The 16294-nt window shown below is 28.2% G+C and overlaps 3 protein-coding genes across 3 annotated transcripts; all 3 read left to right on the forward strand.

Moving 5' to 3' along the window:
- The first annotated feature begins 6434 nt into the window (after window positions 1-6434).
- Window positions 6435-8715, forward strand: LOC101508417 (phenylcoumaran benzylic ether reductase Betv6-like). Its single transcript, XM_004512007.4, has 5 exons — window positions 6435-6691; window positions 6777-6911; window positions 7059-7296; window positions 7989-8192; window positions 8359-8715. The coding sequence occupies exons 1-5, from the start codon at window positions 6509-6511 to the stop codon at window positions 8523-8525; spliced, it is 927 nt and encodes a 308-aa protein (XP_004512064.1). The 5' UTR covers window positions 6435-6508; the 3' UTR covers window positions 8526-8715.
- A 3077-nt stretch (window positions 8716-11792) lies between these two features.
- Window positions 11793-12292, forward strand: LOC140919019 (uncharacterized). The gene is made up of 2 exons (XM_073364331.1): window positions 11793-11960; window positions 12095-12292. Exons 1-2 carry the CDS (start codon window positions 11793-11795, stop codon window positions 12290-12292), a joined length of 366 nt encoding a protein of 121 aa, XP_073220432.1.
- A 1203-nt stretch (window positions 12293-13495) lies between these two features.
- IFR (isoflavone reductase) lies at window positions 13496-15285 on the forward strand. The gene is made up of 5 exons (NM_001279101.1): window positions 13496-13777; window positions 13891-14025; window positions 14127-14364; window positions 14650-14853; window positions 14962-15285. The coding sequence occupies exons 1-5, from the start codon at window positions 13562-13564 to the stop codon at window positions 15123-15125; spliced, it is 957 nt and encodes a 318-aa protein (NP_001266030.1). The 5' UTR covers window positions 13496-13561; the 3' UTR covers window positions 15126-15285.
- The last annotated feature ends 1009 nt before the right edge of the window (window positions 15286-16294 follow it).

Genomic DNA, 16294 nt, shown 5'->3' on the forward strand with positions numbered 1-16294 from the left:
TATTTTCAATGAGTTTCCCACTGATTCAACACTGTCATCGAACACATTGGCATAAAGGTCTTGATGTAGACGAATCTCTTTATCCAATTGTGTTCGAACTAAAGGCCAAGATTCTTCAGTCCAACCTAACAATGCTGCAATTGCGCGAAACCCACAATTTCCATCAGCCACCACATCTATTATCTCCTCAATATACAGATGTATAAGAGTAGGGAAATGTGTGTAAAATGGTTATTTTGCAGAATACTGTGATGAATGAGATGGTTGCCTTGCAGAACGTTGAGATGGTTGCTTTGCAGATTCTTGAGAGACATCAACATACTCCCAATATGAAGGATCACGAGGAGTATCAAATTCTTTCTTCTTTTTACTTGCTCCCTTGGTTCTCACCTTCTCTAGTGGTGCAAGTATTGATGTTGTATGTGGAAATATAACTTCACGCACCTTAGCCCTGAATATCCTTTGACTTACAATATCGTGTTTCTTCATGTACGCTTTCATTGCTTCTAACTCTTCTAAAAAGTCATAATCTGATAAAGATTCTTCATCCTCCAATTCATTCTCAAGGCTTAACTTTCTCCAAAAAACATGAATGCTATCTAAAGGGATAACATTACCAGATATCTGCAACTTTGCCAACTCACAAGCACATGGTAATCCATGAGTTGTTCTGATTGAGCAACCACGTATTGTTTTGTCAGTATCTACAATCTTCACTCTTTGCAACTGTTTGTCAATTTTTTTTAAACATTTCCTTGATACACAATGATGCAAGCTTTGAAAGAATGATGAATTATACCTGTGCTCAACATCCTTGATGGTTTTCTGAAAAGAAGATTGAATGATACATATTTGGTTCTTCAACATCATATTCACAGCATCCCATTTACACAACAACCACATTCTGTTTTGTTAGTGCCTACAATCTTCACCCTTTCCAACTGGTTATCAATTAATTTCATACACTTTCTTGATACACAGTGATGTAGATTTTGAAAAAATTGTGAATTATACCCGTGCTCAACATCCTTGATGGTTTTCTGAAAAGAAGACTGAATGATACATATTTGGTTCTTCAACATCATATTCACTGCATCCCAGCTTTTACACAAATCACCAAAACTAGTTTGAAGCATGTTTTTCAATCTCCAATGAGCAGACTCAACTCTACAAATAAATTAAATAACACAAATTAAAACAAATCACATAAACTAGTAAATCATGTTTGCTAAAACAACACAATTCATATTTTAAAAATACCTGTTAGATGTTGTGTTCCCCAAATGCATCACTCTATTGGTCCAAACGTTGACAAACCTTTCTTTGTAAGGTGTTAACCATGAATCTTTCACATAATCAACAAAAAGAATAATATCGGCACACAATATCTCAAATTGTTGCAAATGATGATCATACTCTTCCACACTAGTCGAATAGACAATCTTTTTCCATAAATCCATTACTTCTTCTTGTCTATCCTTTTTGACATATTCGTTTGCATCTTGCCCCACATTTTTTTCAATATGAAAACGACATAGCAAATGTATTGAAGTAGAAAACACAACACTAATCGCATTCATCATGGCAAGATCTCTATCAGTCACAATAACTTTAGAAATTAAAGTCTCAGATTTGAACAACTTTCGTACCTTTTCAAATGCCCAGATGAAGTTTGTTGAGACAAAATCTCAATTTAATGTTTTGATGAAAACAAATAAAAAGTTAATTAAGTTAATTATGATTCTAAAATGTTATGTTAATTTAACATGTGCTTTTGAGTGAATTTAATTAAGAACATAATCAAGCAAAGCAAAGAAAACAGCAACAAGAACATTAAAACAGAGAAAGATCTCCAGCTTCAAAAAAGTTCATCACAACATGTTGATCAAACTTTTTCTACCTCTTTAACAAAGAGTCTGCCTTGGAAATTTATTCATATCTAATCAGTACATGGCAAGGAACAAGTAGGATTCATCCAAGCTCAAAAAGGCTATTTGATCTCAAAAATAAAAGGACTCAAAGACAAACAAAAGTCATGACAGTTTGCAAACTCCAAAAATCAAATGTCAAGAAAGTTCGATCAATCTTGACATATGACAAGACAATTGCAAAGAAAATCCAGAACGATTAAAATGGGAACTCCAGAATGATTATTGAAGCTCAAGAAAGTTCAAACTGACAAACCAAGAACATTAATCATTCTCCGTTTTCTGCACAAAAACAGCAGCACTGCATCTTCTCTGAAATAGCCTGTAATTCATCTCCAACATTTTCTAGCTACACTCAAGACTCAAGACAGAGAATGTACCATCCAAGATCAATGAAGAAACGTCAAGAGTACTTTCTAAAAAGGACATAATTTCTTTAAATGTTAAACCAATAAAGTCAAAAAGCTATTTCAAAGCAAGATTATTTTTATTCTGAAATAATATTTCAGTCAAAAAGCAGAGCCTCTCCAACAGCTCTTGTACCTTCATTCAATGCCTCTATAGCCTATAAATAGAAGGCCAATATCCTGATTCAAGGCAAGAAATTCAAGTGCTAAGAAATCCATAACTCAATCACATACATACTTGAAATTCTGCAAAACAGATGCAATCATACATTCTACTTTTTGCGAAACAGTTGCTGATTCATATTCATATATTAGTTTGCGCAATTATCATTAGATCCTTTGTAAAGAATCTATTCTCAAACAAGAGTTGAGAAATCTCAGATTCTGACAAAAAACAATCCAATTGTAAAAACTCAAACTATAAGAGTTTGTTTATAGTTTGTTTAAGATTACATCCTATCAAGGTTAGATAGGTACTGTTGTTACTTTCTGGGTGGAAAGTAATAGAGATTGAAACAGATCAAGGCTGATATGAACTAGGTGCTGTAAAATCAAGAAAGTTCTTTGTTTTAAACACTTAGTGGAAAATCTCATGGTTGTGAGGACTGGACGTAACCCAAGTTGGGTGAACCAGGATATATCGTTGTGTGGTATCTCTTCCCTTATCCATTTACTTTCAGTTTGATTGATTATCAAGTTAATTACATAAATTGAATTACTAATTTTAACTAACCAAGAACGTTCTCCGTTTTCTGGTTAAAACCAAAAACATTCTCCGTTTTCTGTTTTCACAACCAAGGTCAATCTTGAGTTATTTTCTTAAGTTTTTAACAGGAATTTTTAAAATGTGCATTTACAATTCAAACCCCGCTTTCTTGTAAATTGACATTGTTACTTCAAAGTTATCTTGTCGCTCTGTTCCAAATAAGCAAACCCAACAGAAAATGTCAAACTAGTAGATGTGACACCGACAATTTCAAGTAGTGGTAACCGATATCTATTTGTTTTGTATGTGCTATCACATATCAAAACAAAATGAAACGTGTTTAACAACTTTATACAATCAGTATGCGTCCAAAATATATCTCTCAAAACATCAGAATTATCCCGTCTTCTTGTCCAATACACATAATTTTCTTGTTGTATTAACTTCAACAGATGCTGCATTTTTGTGTACGAACCTCTCAATGATGATCGATAAGTACTCATTGCTTTATATATTTGACTTGGAATTGTCAGATTAGCTTTATTTATCTCTTTCAAAGCATTTAGAATGAATCTGGAGGCAAGCTTATACTTTCTCATGTCATTGACAAATTTCCTCTTCTTCATTTAAACGCCCCAAATAAGAATGATCAGTTACAATATCAAGTAGATCATGATTGTGTGTTCCACAACGAACACTAATTTTCCATCATTCACCAACACTTAACGGTATACATCTGAGAGTAAACAAACAATTTTCCTTATGAGAACAAGTTAATGTTGATTTTGATTTATATCTTCCACCTCTTTCGCATCCCAAAATCAATTTGTCTTTTCTTCCCCTCTTTCCGGTTGCTTTATCTGAACGAATGGTAACAATTAAAATTCTATTTTCTCTTCCAATGGTTTTTGCCCATTCAAACATAGCTTCTCGTGAAGGAAATACCTACAAAATATGTTTCAAATAAAACATCAAATATATAGTTATAATAAAAAAATTATCCGTGATGGATTATCAGTAATATTAATACCTGATCAGTGATGAATTTGTCTGTAGAATCTATTATATTTCTTGAGGCAGGAACCTCAACTATACTCATACCTAATTTCAAAAATTGCATTTCGAAACTTTGGTTTTTTGCCAAAAGTTTCGAAAATATTGTTGAAATCTTACCTCTGATTGTTTTGAAAGTTAGAAACTTTCGAATAGTAAATTTTTTTGGATAACTTTCGAAAGTGGGGGTGAGAAAAGAGTGTGGTAAATTTGTTGAAGAATTTTATATAAGATAAAAAAAGATAGATTGATCAATAAAAAAATATGGGGGGATGAAAGGTAAAATTGTGGAGTGCACGGTATATTCCTCTTTATTGAATGATGTTTACGCAACCAATAATGTTTAATTGAATGGAGTAATTGTAATATTATATATGCGTGTCAACTTCAATAATGTTTATAAACCAAAGTTCTCAAGTTTCTCTTATTTATTCTCTTATATCTAATCTCAAAATTTATTCCTCTTTTTATTTTTCCTCATATTCTCTCAAGATTGATTATTGGTGTTGTTGCACACTTAAAACATAATAATCATAACACTTGTTTAGGACAAAAACTCATAACATTAAACTATTCATTTAACAGTAAACATGTCGGCAAGTAAGAACAATTAAGAATAATTGAAAATTCCAAATAATAAAATTAATCCTACTTTTTTAATTATTTTTTTATTTATAATGTTAATAACTTAATTATATTTTTTATTTAATTATTTGTCATTATTAAAATATATATTAACGAAAAGATTCCTAAAGGAAAAAATGAAGAAAAAAATCAAGCAAATTAATATATAAATTAGTTTTGGCTGTTTAACATTTATTGATGGTAAAATTATAAATATATGTTGTGGTCCAAGTGTAACTAAAATAAATCTACATTGTCTAAATATACACTAATAGTTAATAATTTTATAATATTACTATATGATTGTACTCTGATTATAAAATAATAATCGTTAACTCTGATATAAAACTATTTATAGTATATTATATTTACGCCCATTAAATTCTTAGTCAATGGTGGTTTATTGGCTTCCATGAACAAATTATAGTTTACTATATTGATCGTCGCTGAAAAACGAATTTAACCGTTTATTCTTTTTTATATAAATGAAATACTAATAAATATTCTTAAATAATTAAATATTTTTTAATTTTATAAGAAATAATATATTATATTATAACTAATTTATATAATTAAGAATGCGAATTCGAACTTTAAAGTACATTATTTTAATAATATCAATATTTGTGAAGGATTTTTTATTTTATATCTTTAATAAATACCTTTAAAGTTGAATCCTTTATATTATTCTAATTTTAGTAAGCATGATAGTCCGAGGAGGCGGTGTGGACCGTGGTGCTTTCCCCAATACAATGAACAAAAAAGTCTAAACCTATGTCTAGTGTTTGTCTTATTAACCACTTTTTCGTGCTTTTCTTCTCAAAGTTGCAATTTTCACGCACGAAGTGTAAGCACTTCTAGAAGACAAAAAACTAGAGTTTCCCTTCTAATATATATTATTATACTGCTCTTCCAATTTCATCCTATCGTCATTTGATACTATTTCTTTATAATATATTTTTTATTTTTTGATTGGACCACTCACATTATTAAAATTAACTAACTAACAAACCAGTCCATAGAGATTTTAAAATTACAAAATGAATTTAGATAGATAATTTTAATCTGTATTCTAATCCAATAGTAGTGAGTACCTGCTCCGTCAAACTTCGCCTAAAATTATTATGAAAGGCTGAAAGCATATCAATTTTTACATATATTTCTCAAATATCCAACAACTTCAAAGAGTTACATGTCGCAATCTACTTAATAAAAGTCAATGAACGAGACCAGATTTAATGTGTGACAATTTCTTTTATCATATACTGATAACAAGTGACAAATTCTAAGATGAATCATTTTAATAAATTTTATATAATTGACTTATACTTAAAAATTGTTTAAATTTCTAAAATAGACACACATTATTTTAGAAAAATAATAATATAATATTGAGTAAGTTATTATCTTAATTATAAAAATGAGTAAAAGTAAAATTATAAACTTTTATTTTAAATAATATAACAGATCGTCATAAAATTTTGAATAAATTTTTGTCAGGTTGTTTTAATACATTAAAATACTTACTTTAATTTATAGCGTAAAATATTCTAACTTTAAAATAAAATAAAAATAAAAATATATAGATTTGTCAAATTTTTTACACTATTTTTTATTAAATTTAATCTTAAACCGAATACTAATGAACTAATGACCATTGTATTTGATTTCGTCATTTGGCCATCCAAGGACGGATATGTCCTACAAATAGCATGATCAATCCCTTTACTCAACACACCAAACTCACACCTTCTTTTGATTAGTACTTTAAACCTTTGTTGTTTAGGATAATGGCAGAGAAGAGTAAAATCTTAGTCCTTGGAGGAACAGGTTACATAGGAAAATTTATAGTTGAGGCAAGTGCAAAAGCAGGACACCCCACTTTTGCTCTGATTAGAGAGAGCACAGTTTCTCATCCTGAAAAGTCAAAGCTAATTCAAAGCTTTAAGACCTCTGGAGTTACTTTGCTTTATGTATGTGCCTTTGCCTTTCAATCATTTATTCATTTATAAGTTTAGACCAAATAATTCACATTAATTTCTCTTTTTAATTGTATAGGGTGATTTAGGTGACCATGAAAGCCTTGTTAAGGCAATTAAGCAAGTTGATGTTGTAATCTCAACACTAGGTGGAGCACAAATAATTAATCAAGTGAAGCTCATAGCAGCAATTAAAGAAGCAGGAAACATTAAGGTACATATAAAATTAACTTTATTTAATTTAAGCAAGTTTTATTTAATATTTTCTTTATGCAAATTGGCCTTATTTTGTATTGAATTAAAATAGTTGTATACATCAATTAAATATAAAAATTATAATTTGTTTTATTGTGATCATAAGAGGTTTCTCCCATCTGAATTTGGGCTTGATGTTGACCGTCACCATGCTGTTGAGCCAGTAACAAGTTTTTTTGGGCAAAAAGTTAAAATCAGAAGAGAAACTGAAGCTGCAGGAATTCCTTATACTTACATTAGTTCTAATTTCTTTGCTGGATATTTCCTCCCTACATTAGGACAACAAAATGTCACTGCTCCTCCTAGAGACAAAGTTGTCATTCTTGGTGATGGAAATGTCAAAGGTAACATCTTACAAAAAAAAAAATTACAAATCAATATTTTTTTTTTGCGATTTTATAAAATTATCCTTATTATAATTAGATTTAATTGCATTTTTGGTCTCTTATTTTAGATGAATCGCGAAAGTAGTCTCCTATTTTATTTCTCCCTAATTTTGGTCCTCAAAACATAATTTTTATCTAAAACTTGATAAAATTTCATTTTTTTTGCGTTTATTTAAGTGACATCATGCCTAAAGATCTCGTGGTACAACAATTGTATCTGAAATTTACGATCATAAATAGTGTTGTGTGATTTAAAAAAATGAATATTCATCAAGTTTTGGAGACTAAAATTTGAGATAAATAAAATGAGGGGACTACTTTTGCGATTCAGCTAAAATAGGGAACCAAAACTACAATTAAACTTTATAATTATTGATTACTCAATTTAGAATAAAAAAAAAGTTATTTGATCTAATTTTAGATACTAATTTTTTAAACTCTTTCTATTTATATATATATATATATATGATTATGTTAATTTATTGATAAAATTGAAACAAAAGAATTAGTTTCATATCGAAAAATCAAATCAATACTATATTTGAAAGAAAAAAATAACGCTAAAATGATATTTATTTTAAAAAGGTTATAATGAACATACTAAACATGTTAAAATAGCTTATGTTGAACATTTGAAATCCATTTTTCAGGAGTTTATGTGACAGAGGAAGACATTGGAACTTATACTATAAAAACAGTGGACGATCCAAGAACCTTGAACAAAATTGTATACTTTAGACCTCATGGAAATGTTGTGACTTTCAACGAGCTCGTTTCCTTGTGGGAGAATAAGATTAAGAGTACTCTTCAGAAAATTTATATTCCAGAGGATCAACTTCTTAAAATGATTCAGGGTCAGTATTAATTAACACTCTTTTTCAATAAATAAATATTTATGCTAACATTATTCTAAATAATTTACTCCATTTAAAATAAAATATATAAAAACCTAATAAAATTTTTATTTATATTTTATTTTAAATAGAGTAACTTATGCAAGAATGTTTTTGTTGTATGCAGAATCTCCTTTCCCTGTAAATTTAGTGTTGGCATTAGGTCATTCAATGTTAGTAAAGGGAGATGGTACAAATTTTGAGATTGAGCCATCTTTTGGTGTGGAAGTTACTGAGCTATATCCTGAGGTGAAATCTACTAGTGTCGACAACTATTTGAATGCATTCGTTTGAACTATATATTATTATGCAAATTTCAAATTTTGTCTTTCTTTTAACCACTTTTGTTTGAATAATTCTCAAAAGAACCACTCCATATTTTAATTTGTAATGTTTTCCTTTTCCATGTATTGAATAAAAGTTATGATGATGAACCTCTACTAAGATGTTATGTTAATCACAATGTCTATATTGGGGTTGTTTATATGTGTGTGTTAATAAATTAACATAAATGTAACTTATATTTAGATACATTCACGAACAATTTATTGCTATCAACTTATATTTGGATATAGAACATAACTGATTTTGTGCATTTACCCTGAAATTGATTATAGAGGTGAAGGGATTTTATTTGTGATTTTTTATATAAATTTTTAATTTAAAAAGAAAATTTTAGTCTCTCTCATTTTATTATTTTATTTTTGACGGGTAGTCCTTCACTTTTATAAGGTGAAGGGATTTGATTTATGGGTACCAATGGTGAGAATTTTTAAACTAACAACAAGATTGTTATATCAGTAATAATATTATAATATTTAAACTTACACATTTATAAAATATTAACCAAATTATTATCGATTAGATTAATTTTTATTGGCGTCGACAACGATCTCGCTTTAAATCAATATTAAATATTTATTAATTAGATTAGCTTTTATTAGCGACAATGATCTCACTTTAGACCAATATCTACTTCACATAATATCAAAATATGACTTTATTTTTCATCAAGTGATTAATCTATTATGAATCTTCGTAAAAATAACAAAGCAATCCAAACGAAAAGTTTGTAAATAAAAATCAAATTTTGAGTTGCTTTTTACAGTCAACTCTATCATAATTAATCTATGCAAGGTATATGCAAAGTTTGTATCATTCTAATAATGTCTAAGATTGTTACGCTGACCTCATGTTTTTTTACTTCGTGTTTTCCTAATTTTGATAAGGACTTAATGATTATTGTTTTGATATTTTAAAGTGATAAATGACTTAAGATTAAAAAAAAAAAAAAAAAGCATTACAACTATGACTCTAAAAGAGTAATATATCTTTTAGAAAGAGTAGATGTCGAATTTTGTCACTCATTTTTATTTTTGTATTTTTTACTACAGTCCTTCACTTTTATAAGATGTATTAACTTGATCTTCTTTTATAAAATGTCCCGTTAGACTCTGATTTAATAGAAATTTAATCAATTTAATTCATATATTTATATTTAAAAGTTTGTCATATTAGATTGAGCCCTAAAATTACATACAAGGTATTAAATTGATCATTGAAATTATATTTAAATCTTAAAATTACACTACATACTTTTTTGTATTAAAAAAAGTTTACACTACATACTTGGTATATATCAATGATGTTCATGCAATTAACAACAACACGATGAAGGTCTGAGTCGAATACACAATACAAATATAATTGTTCTATCCATAATGAATCTCTGAATCATTCAGACTAAGTTAACAAACTTCATACAAAATGAATTTAATGAAAGTGAGAACCAAATTGACACACTCTGTTACCAAGATCTTTTTTCCTTCTTTTCTTTGAAGGACATTAAAATGTTGATTTTATGGATACCTAATCAAACATAAGAATTTTGTTAGCCGGAGCCCCCATACTTTTCTCCTTCTTAACTCTTCTTCTACATCTATTGAAAAGAGATGGTTTAAGACCATTTTTTTTACTTGTAATCATCATTTTAACTTGGTTTCATTTTCTTTTAATTAAATAAATATTTTTTCACATATAATTAGTTTTTCTTTCATTTTTTGTCGGTAATTTGCCATATGAGTATAGATTGTATTGTTCGTCGTATTGGTGTGGTGTTTGATATTGTCGTGCTTTAATATTTGTTTGCTTGAGATTGACATAATACACATTCAATAAATGATTTTATTATATTTGTAAGTTTTATCATATTTATAGATATTTTATGTTTAATGTTATTAATTCCTAAGTGGTGTGAATTTGTTTCGAGGTTTATTCACTTTTATTTTTATGACTTTAAATTGCATTATATTCGATGGATCTAATTTATATCAATTTGAACGAAAGGATATATATTTTTTATAAAAAAAATTAAATAAGAAAATATAGTTTTCTTTTTTTACAGAAAGGAAAATATTTTTTTATAACAGGAAAAATAAATGTTAATATAATGTCACCATCAGGTAATTTAATATAGAGAATAAATAAAGAAGATAAGGAAAGACAAACTACAATTTAATAGTTTAAAATGACATAGATAGTCAAACCCGGCCTAAAAATATTAGAGCAAATCGATTTTTAATATTTATTTTACAGGTGGATATTAGGGTCCTTTGGATACAATTGCTTAAAAATTAATCGAAATTTTACACAATTGACGTGCAAAAGTAGAGTAATTAACTCGATCAATGTCTTGTAAAACGTAATTGTAGCTCTATTACATATGTCAAAAGGCAAAAGTAATATGAATATGTCATTTGTTTTTCCATTTTTCAAAAGAAATGGAGATGATTTCGACTCTTTTTTAAAATGTTCAATAATTTATTTATAACAGGTTAATCACAGGTCTTGCTTATTAGCAACACCTTTAATTTTAATTTATGTTACAAACTATTGGTCTCAATATTAACTAAATCGAGACAGCTTTATAAATTTAATGACTAAAACAAAATTTTATCCAAATAAAACAATAACAAATATACAAAATAAAAATTAATTAACAAAAAAAAAATTAAGCATACTAAGTATTTAGCTTTATCAATCAAGCAATCAATAATATTTTCTATTAGTTGTGAGACTCGTGCTATATTATAATGTACTAGTTGATTAATTCTCTAAGCCCGACAAAAAGAAAGAATCTCACTTCAAAATATATTAAAACTATTTTCGTGGAAAACGGTGTTTCATCCTATGTGTTGTCTTTCACATGCCAAAGTCTAACCAACTTTGCTAAAATATTAAAAAATAATGAGTAATAATATTCAAATTATTTAATTTATATATATATTCTTTATATATAAAATAATTATATTATCATTCAATCACAATCTTTAAATTATTAGAAATATTTAATTTTTATCAAAAATACATCTAACGTTATTTTCATGATTGACTCTGATGTGCCGACAATGTAAAATAATTTATACCATCAATGCATAGCAATTAAACTAATATTAGAAACATTATCACATTGTGGATCTATAATTATAAAAATGACTAAACTAATAAAGTTAGTATAAATCGTGTCCCAATTAGTTATTTATTTCAAGTATGGACACGTCAATGGGAGGTATCTGTCGTTGTGGTGGAAGAACATTAGAAGTGTGGAAGAGGGACCTTGAAAATTTAAGTTTATTTGTTTATCCAGTATTTCTCGGGCTAAAGACGCTTCAATGGTTGATATATGTAGGTTGGGTTGAGATGTTGGGGGACTTGGGTGGAGTTGGCGTCGTAAATTTTTTGAGTGAGAGGATAATTTAGTGGCGGATTGTGCTGCATTGTTTGCTTATGATCATTTGTAGGTTGAGGTTACAAATGTGTGGCATTGGAACAAATCATATTATGACACATATTTTGTTTAACAGGCATATTTTTGCTTGAAGCAAAACTCTGATGCAGAACCGTCCAACTCGTGGGAGAATGTGTGGAACAAGATGGTACCCTCAAAGATTTTCCTCTTTTCCTATGGACTTTTGCAAAATAGGCTATCCACAAATGATAAATTGTTGTCTCGCAACATTTTGATAGTTCCTCTATTCTATGTGTTGGAGGATACGGTATAGAAGAATCTAGTATACATTTTTTTATGGTCCCATATTTCGATCGGTGTGGGGCTGATTGATTGGATGGTTAGGTAATCAGAAGACCTTCTCTAATGATGTTATAGTCCATGCTCAAGAGTTTTTTGAGTTAAATATTTCTAAAAGGAAAAGACGCACACTTTTAAATTTTATTTGATTGATTTGAGTTTGGCTCATGTAGAAAACGAGGAATCATATTGTTTTTCATTAAGATTGATTTGATAAAATTCGTATGTTGGAGCAAGTTAAATTACTTAGTTTGTGTTGTCTCTAATATAAAGGAAATGACTTTTGCAGTATAATTATTGAATATGTTTAGGGTGTATGACCTCACAAAGCCTCAAATTTCACGGATGCCAATAAAAAATGTGTGACCTCCCATTTCAAATACTTTGAATTGATTTTACTTTTGAGTGTTGATAACTCATAAAACTGGAAGGTTATTTGCAAAAAAGTATCAAAGAATTTACTAAAAAAAAAATAATATTTGAAATGAATTATAAATAAAAAAAAAGTTAAATTATATAAATTAAAAAATGTAATTAATCATAATTAATACATATAATCCTAATAAAAATTTAAATTTAGTGTTTAAATTACTTTTCATGATTAATAAATTCAATAATTAAAAATAGAAAAAGTTGAATTAAATGAAAAGTATTTTAACGAGATCGTCAGTAAATATAAAAGAAGTTTTAAGAAAAGTATATATTATCCGCAATAATACAAAAATGGTTTCAATAAAAGGGGCTGCTCCCATTCAAATAAACAAAGGGGGCTGCTCATCATACGAAAAATAGTTAAAGCTGACAGTTTTGACCAGCTAGGATGGCTGCTATTTGCTCAACAAAAACTAATTCTCCACCATACCTTAATTCTTATATTTCATGAAAAATATTGTTTTTATTTAATAGTTTTTTTTTTTAAATTCATATATGAAATAAAATAATAAATGATTAAAAATATTATAAAAAATAAATAATGAAATAAAAAATAGCAAATTCTATTATTAAAATGATACGTGTAAAATGCCAATTAAAAAAAAGAATGAGTGTTACACATTTATGGTGTATTTGACTTCTAAAGTGAAGAGGCCGGTAGCTAGATTTAAGTAGCTGGCATATGCTTGGAGTCCTATAAATACAGAACCAAAGTATTGGTATTCTCATCACACACTAACAGCTACAATTTGACAACTTATCAAAACAAATAACAGAATTTGTTTATACTCCAATTTAATTTAAACTTCCAATGGCCTCACAAAACAGGATCTTGGTCCTTGGACCAACAGGTGCCATAGGAAGACACGTAGTATGGGCAAGTATTAAAGCAGGAAATCCAACCTATGCTTTGATTAGGAAAACACCTGGTGATATAAACAAACCTTCCCTTGTCGCTGCTGCTAACCCTGAAAGCAAGGAAGAGCTTCTTCAGAGTTTCAAAGCTGCAGGAGTTATTCTACTTGAAGTTAGTCATTTTATTTTATTTTATTTTCAAAATTCATAAAAGTTAAATTATTTTTATATAAACTATTATGAATTAAACTGTGTTTTGATGTCTCTGCTTCTAACTGTTTGCAGGGTGATATGAATGATCATGAAGCTCTTGTTAAAGCAATCAAGCAAGTTGATACTGTGATCTGCACTTTTGGTAGATTACTAATTTTGGATCAAGTTAAGATCATTAAAGCTATTAAAGAAGCTGGAAATGTCAAGGTGAGCACAGTCTTTTCCACTTTGATATAAATTTTTCTACATCAATAATTGATTTGATGGTTAAAAATTAAGTGTTGGTTCTCAATTTGTTTCATCAACAGAGATTTTTCCCATCTGAATTTGGTCTAGATGTGGACCGTCACGATGCAGTTGACCCTGTTAGACCAGTTTTTGACGAAAAAGCAAGTATTCGAAGAGTAGTTGAAGCTGAAGGAGTTCCTTACACTTACCTCTGTTGCCATGCCTTCACTGGTTACTTCTTACGTAACTTGGCTCAATTCGACGCCACTGAACCTCCAAGGGACAAGGTTATCATTCTTGGAGACGGAAATGTTAAAGGTAACAACATAATTCACTTGTTTTAGACTATTTTCGACAAAAATACCGGATAACAGATAAACTTATAATAGATAACTTAACAGATAAGTTTGCTTATTTAAGTTGAAGCATTTGATAAAATTAACGGTTGTATTACTTGAAAAATACAAAATGATGTCAAAATATATATATTTAATTAATATTTAAAACTTTTTCATTAAGATAATGAAGTAATAATAAAACACTATAACTTTTTTTTTTGAACATGTCAAACATACCCTTAGTATTTGTGTATTTGAATTTCAGGAGCATATGTGACTGAGGCTGATGTGGGAACTTATACCATAAGAGCAGCAAATGACCCCAGGACATTGAACAAAGCTGTCCATATTAGACTCCCTCACAATTATTTGACCTCAAATGAAGTTGTATCCTTGTGGGAGAAAAAGATTGGGAAGACTCTTGAGAAATCTTATATTTCAGAAGAAAAAGTTCTTAAGGACATTAATGGTCAGTTACAAACAGTAATTTTCCACTTTACAAATTCAACTTTATATGTATATCAATTTTATATAATTAATTAACCATGAAATTAATATGTTTTTTGCTTTAATGCAGTATCTACATTCCCTCATAACTATCTATTGGCCTTGTATCACTCACAACAAATAAAGGGAGATGCAGTGTATGAGATTGACCCTGCTAAAGATGCTGAGGCTTATGATTTATATCCTGATGTGAAATACACCACTGCTGATGAATATTTGGATCAATTCGTTTAAGAAATCAGTTTTTGTCATCCTTGAGATGTTCAATAAGACAAACTATTTCTTTTAATTTTCTTTTAAATGGCTTCACATGCTTTGTGCCAAAAATCCATTTTATGTTACTTGTTCTTCTTTCGTTCATAATAATCACTCCTCAATGATGTAACAGTTTACTCAAATAATAATATTGTATTATGTTCTATTGTTTGCACATCTTGGTCAATTTGTTCTAGTTTTCAAATATTATTACATCACTCTTCTATTATTTAGTTGGTGCTGATTTGATTTTCTGCGTGATAATGATTGGATGGCTAAAAAAGTAGTCAAAAACGCACGCCATAATGGACCGACACTACTGTGATTAAGTCACTATGTAGATACAAATATAATATGTGAATCCTAAAAGAAAAAAGTAAATATTATATATTATTCTATTTTTTATTAATAAAATATAATATTTTCAATTTCACGTGGTTTTATTTTTAAAATAAAACTTTTTGAATATATATATATATATATAATTTTCAAAAACTTTTTAAAAAAATTTAAAATTTAAAATTTAAATTTTCTTAAAAACATTTAAAGTTAAAAAGTTTTTCATAACATAAAAATTTTGGTACATAAAGTTAGAATTTTTTAAAATACATTTTTGTTTCAGTTAAATTTTTTAGAAAAAAAGTTGAATTTAGCAAGATAAAAAATAAAATTAAAAAAATAATAAAATTGATTAGTTTGTGTAAAATGTAAATAAAAGCTTAAATGTGAGATATAAACTAAAATTTTATCTACCCTTACTTCCAAATGATTCAACGGATTTGGGCCAAGAGAAGCCCAAACACATTAAATTTCTGACGCATTGTATTTTTGAAAATTGAATTTTGTACTTTTACAGTTGAATTTTGTACTCCTATAATTGAATTTTGTACTCTTACAATTGAATTTATGTCCCCTCGTTTAAAAAATTTATTTCTTAACTTATTAAAATACCTTTAAGTATATAGTAATAGTAATTTTTGGAAAAAGAAAATTTTTTCTTTGAAATTCTTTTATCTGAAATTTTAAGAACGAAATTTTCGGTAATTATTTTTTAATACCAGAAATTTTAGGAATTAAATTTTCGAAAGTTATTTTCAGTACCGAAATTTTTTATTTTTTCGAGAGTTAGTTTCATTCGAAAATTTGAA

This window comes from Cicer arietinum, chromosome 8 (assembly GCF_000331145.2).
Source record: "Cicer arietinum cultivar CDC Frontier isolate Library 1 chromosome 8, Cicar.CDCFrontier_v2.0, whole genome shotgun sequence".
Lineage (NCBI taxonomy): Eukaryota > Viridiplantae > Streptophyta > Magnoliopsida > Fabales > Fabaceae > Cicer > Cicer arietinum.

What these genes read in the sequence shown, in the direction of transcription:
- LOC101508417 (XM_004512007.4), top strand. Translation starts at nt 6,509, where the DNA reads ATGGCAGAGAAGAGTAAAATCTTAGTCCTTGGAGGAACAGGTTACATA. An exon ending in AAGAAGCAGGAAACATTAAG is followed by an intron (nt 6,912 to 7,058) that starts GTACATATAAAA and finishes TGTGATCATAAG; the next exon opens with AGGTTTCTCCCATCTGAATT. An exon ending in ACTTCTTAAAATGATTCAGG is followed by an intron (nt 8,193 to 8,358) that starts GTCAGTATTAAT and finishes TGTTGTATGCAG; the next exon opens with AATCTCCTTTCCCTGTAAAT.
- LOC140919019 (XM_073364331.1), top strand. Translation starts at nt 11,793, where the DNA reads ATGGGAGGTATCTGTCGTTGTGGTGGAAGAACATTAGAAGTGTGGAAG. An exon ending in ACTTGGGTGGAGTTGGCGTC is followed by an intron (nt 11,961 to 12,094) that starts GTAAATTTTTTG and finishes TTTGTTTAACAG; the next exon opens with GCATATTTTTGCTTGAAGCA.
- IFR (NM_001279101.1), top strand. Translation starts at nt 13,562, where the DNA reads ATGGCCTCACAAAACAGGATCTTGGTCCTTGGACCAACAGGTGCCATA. An exon ending in CAGGAGTTATTCTACTTGAA is followed by an intron (nt 13,778 to 13,890) that starts GTTAGTCATTTT and finishes AACTGTTTGCAG; the next exon opens with GGTGATATGAATGATCATGA. An exon ending in AGTTCTTAAGGACATTAATG is followed by an intron (nt 14,854 to 14,961) that starts GTCAGTTACAAA and finishes GCTTTAATGCAG; the next exon opens with TATCTACATTCCCTCATAAC.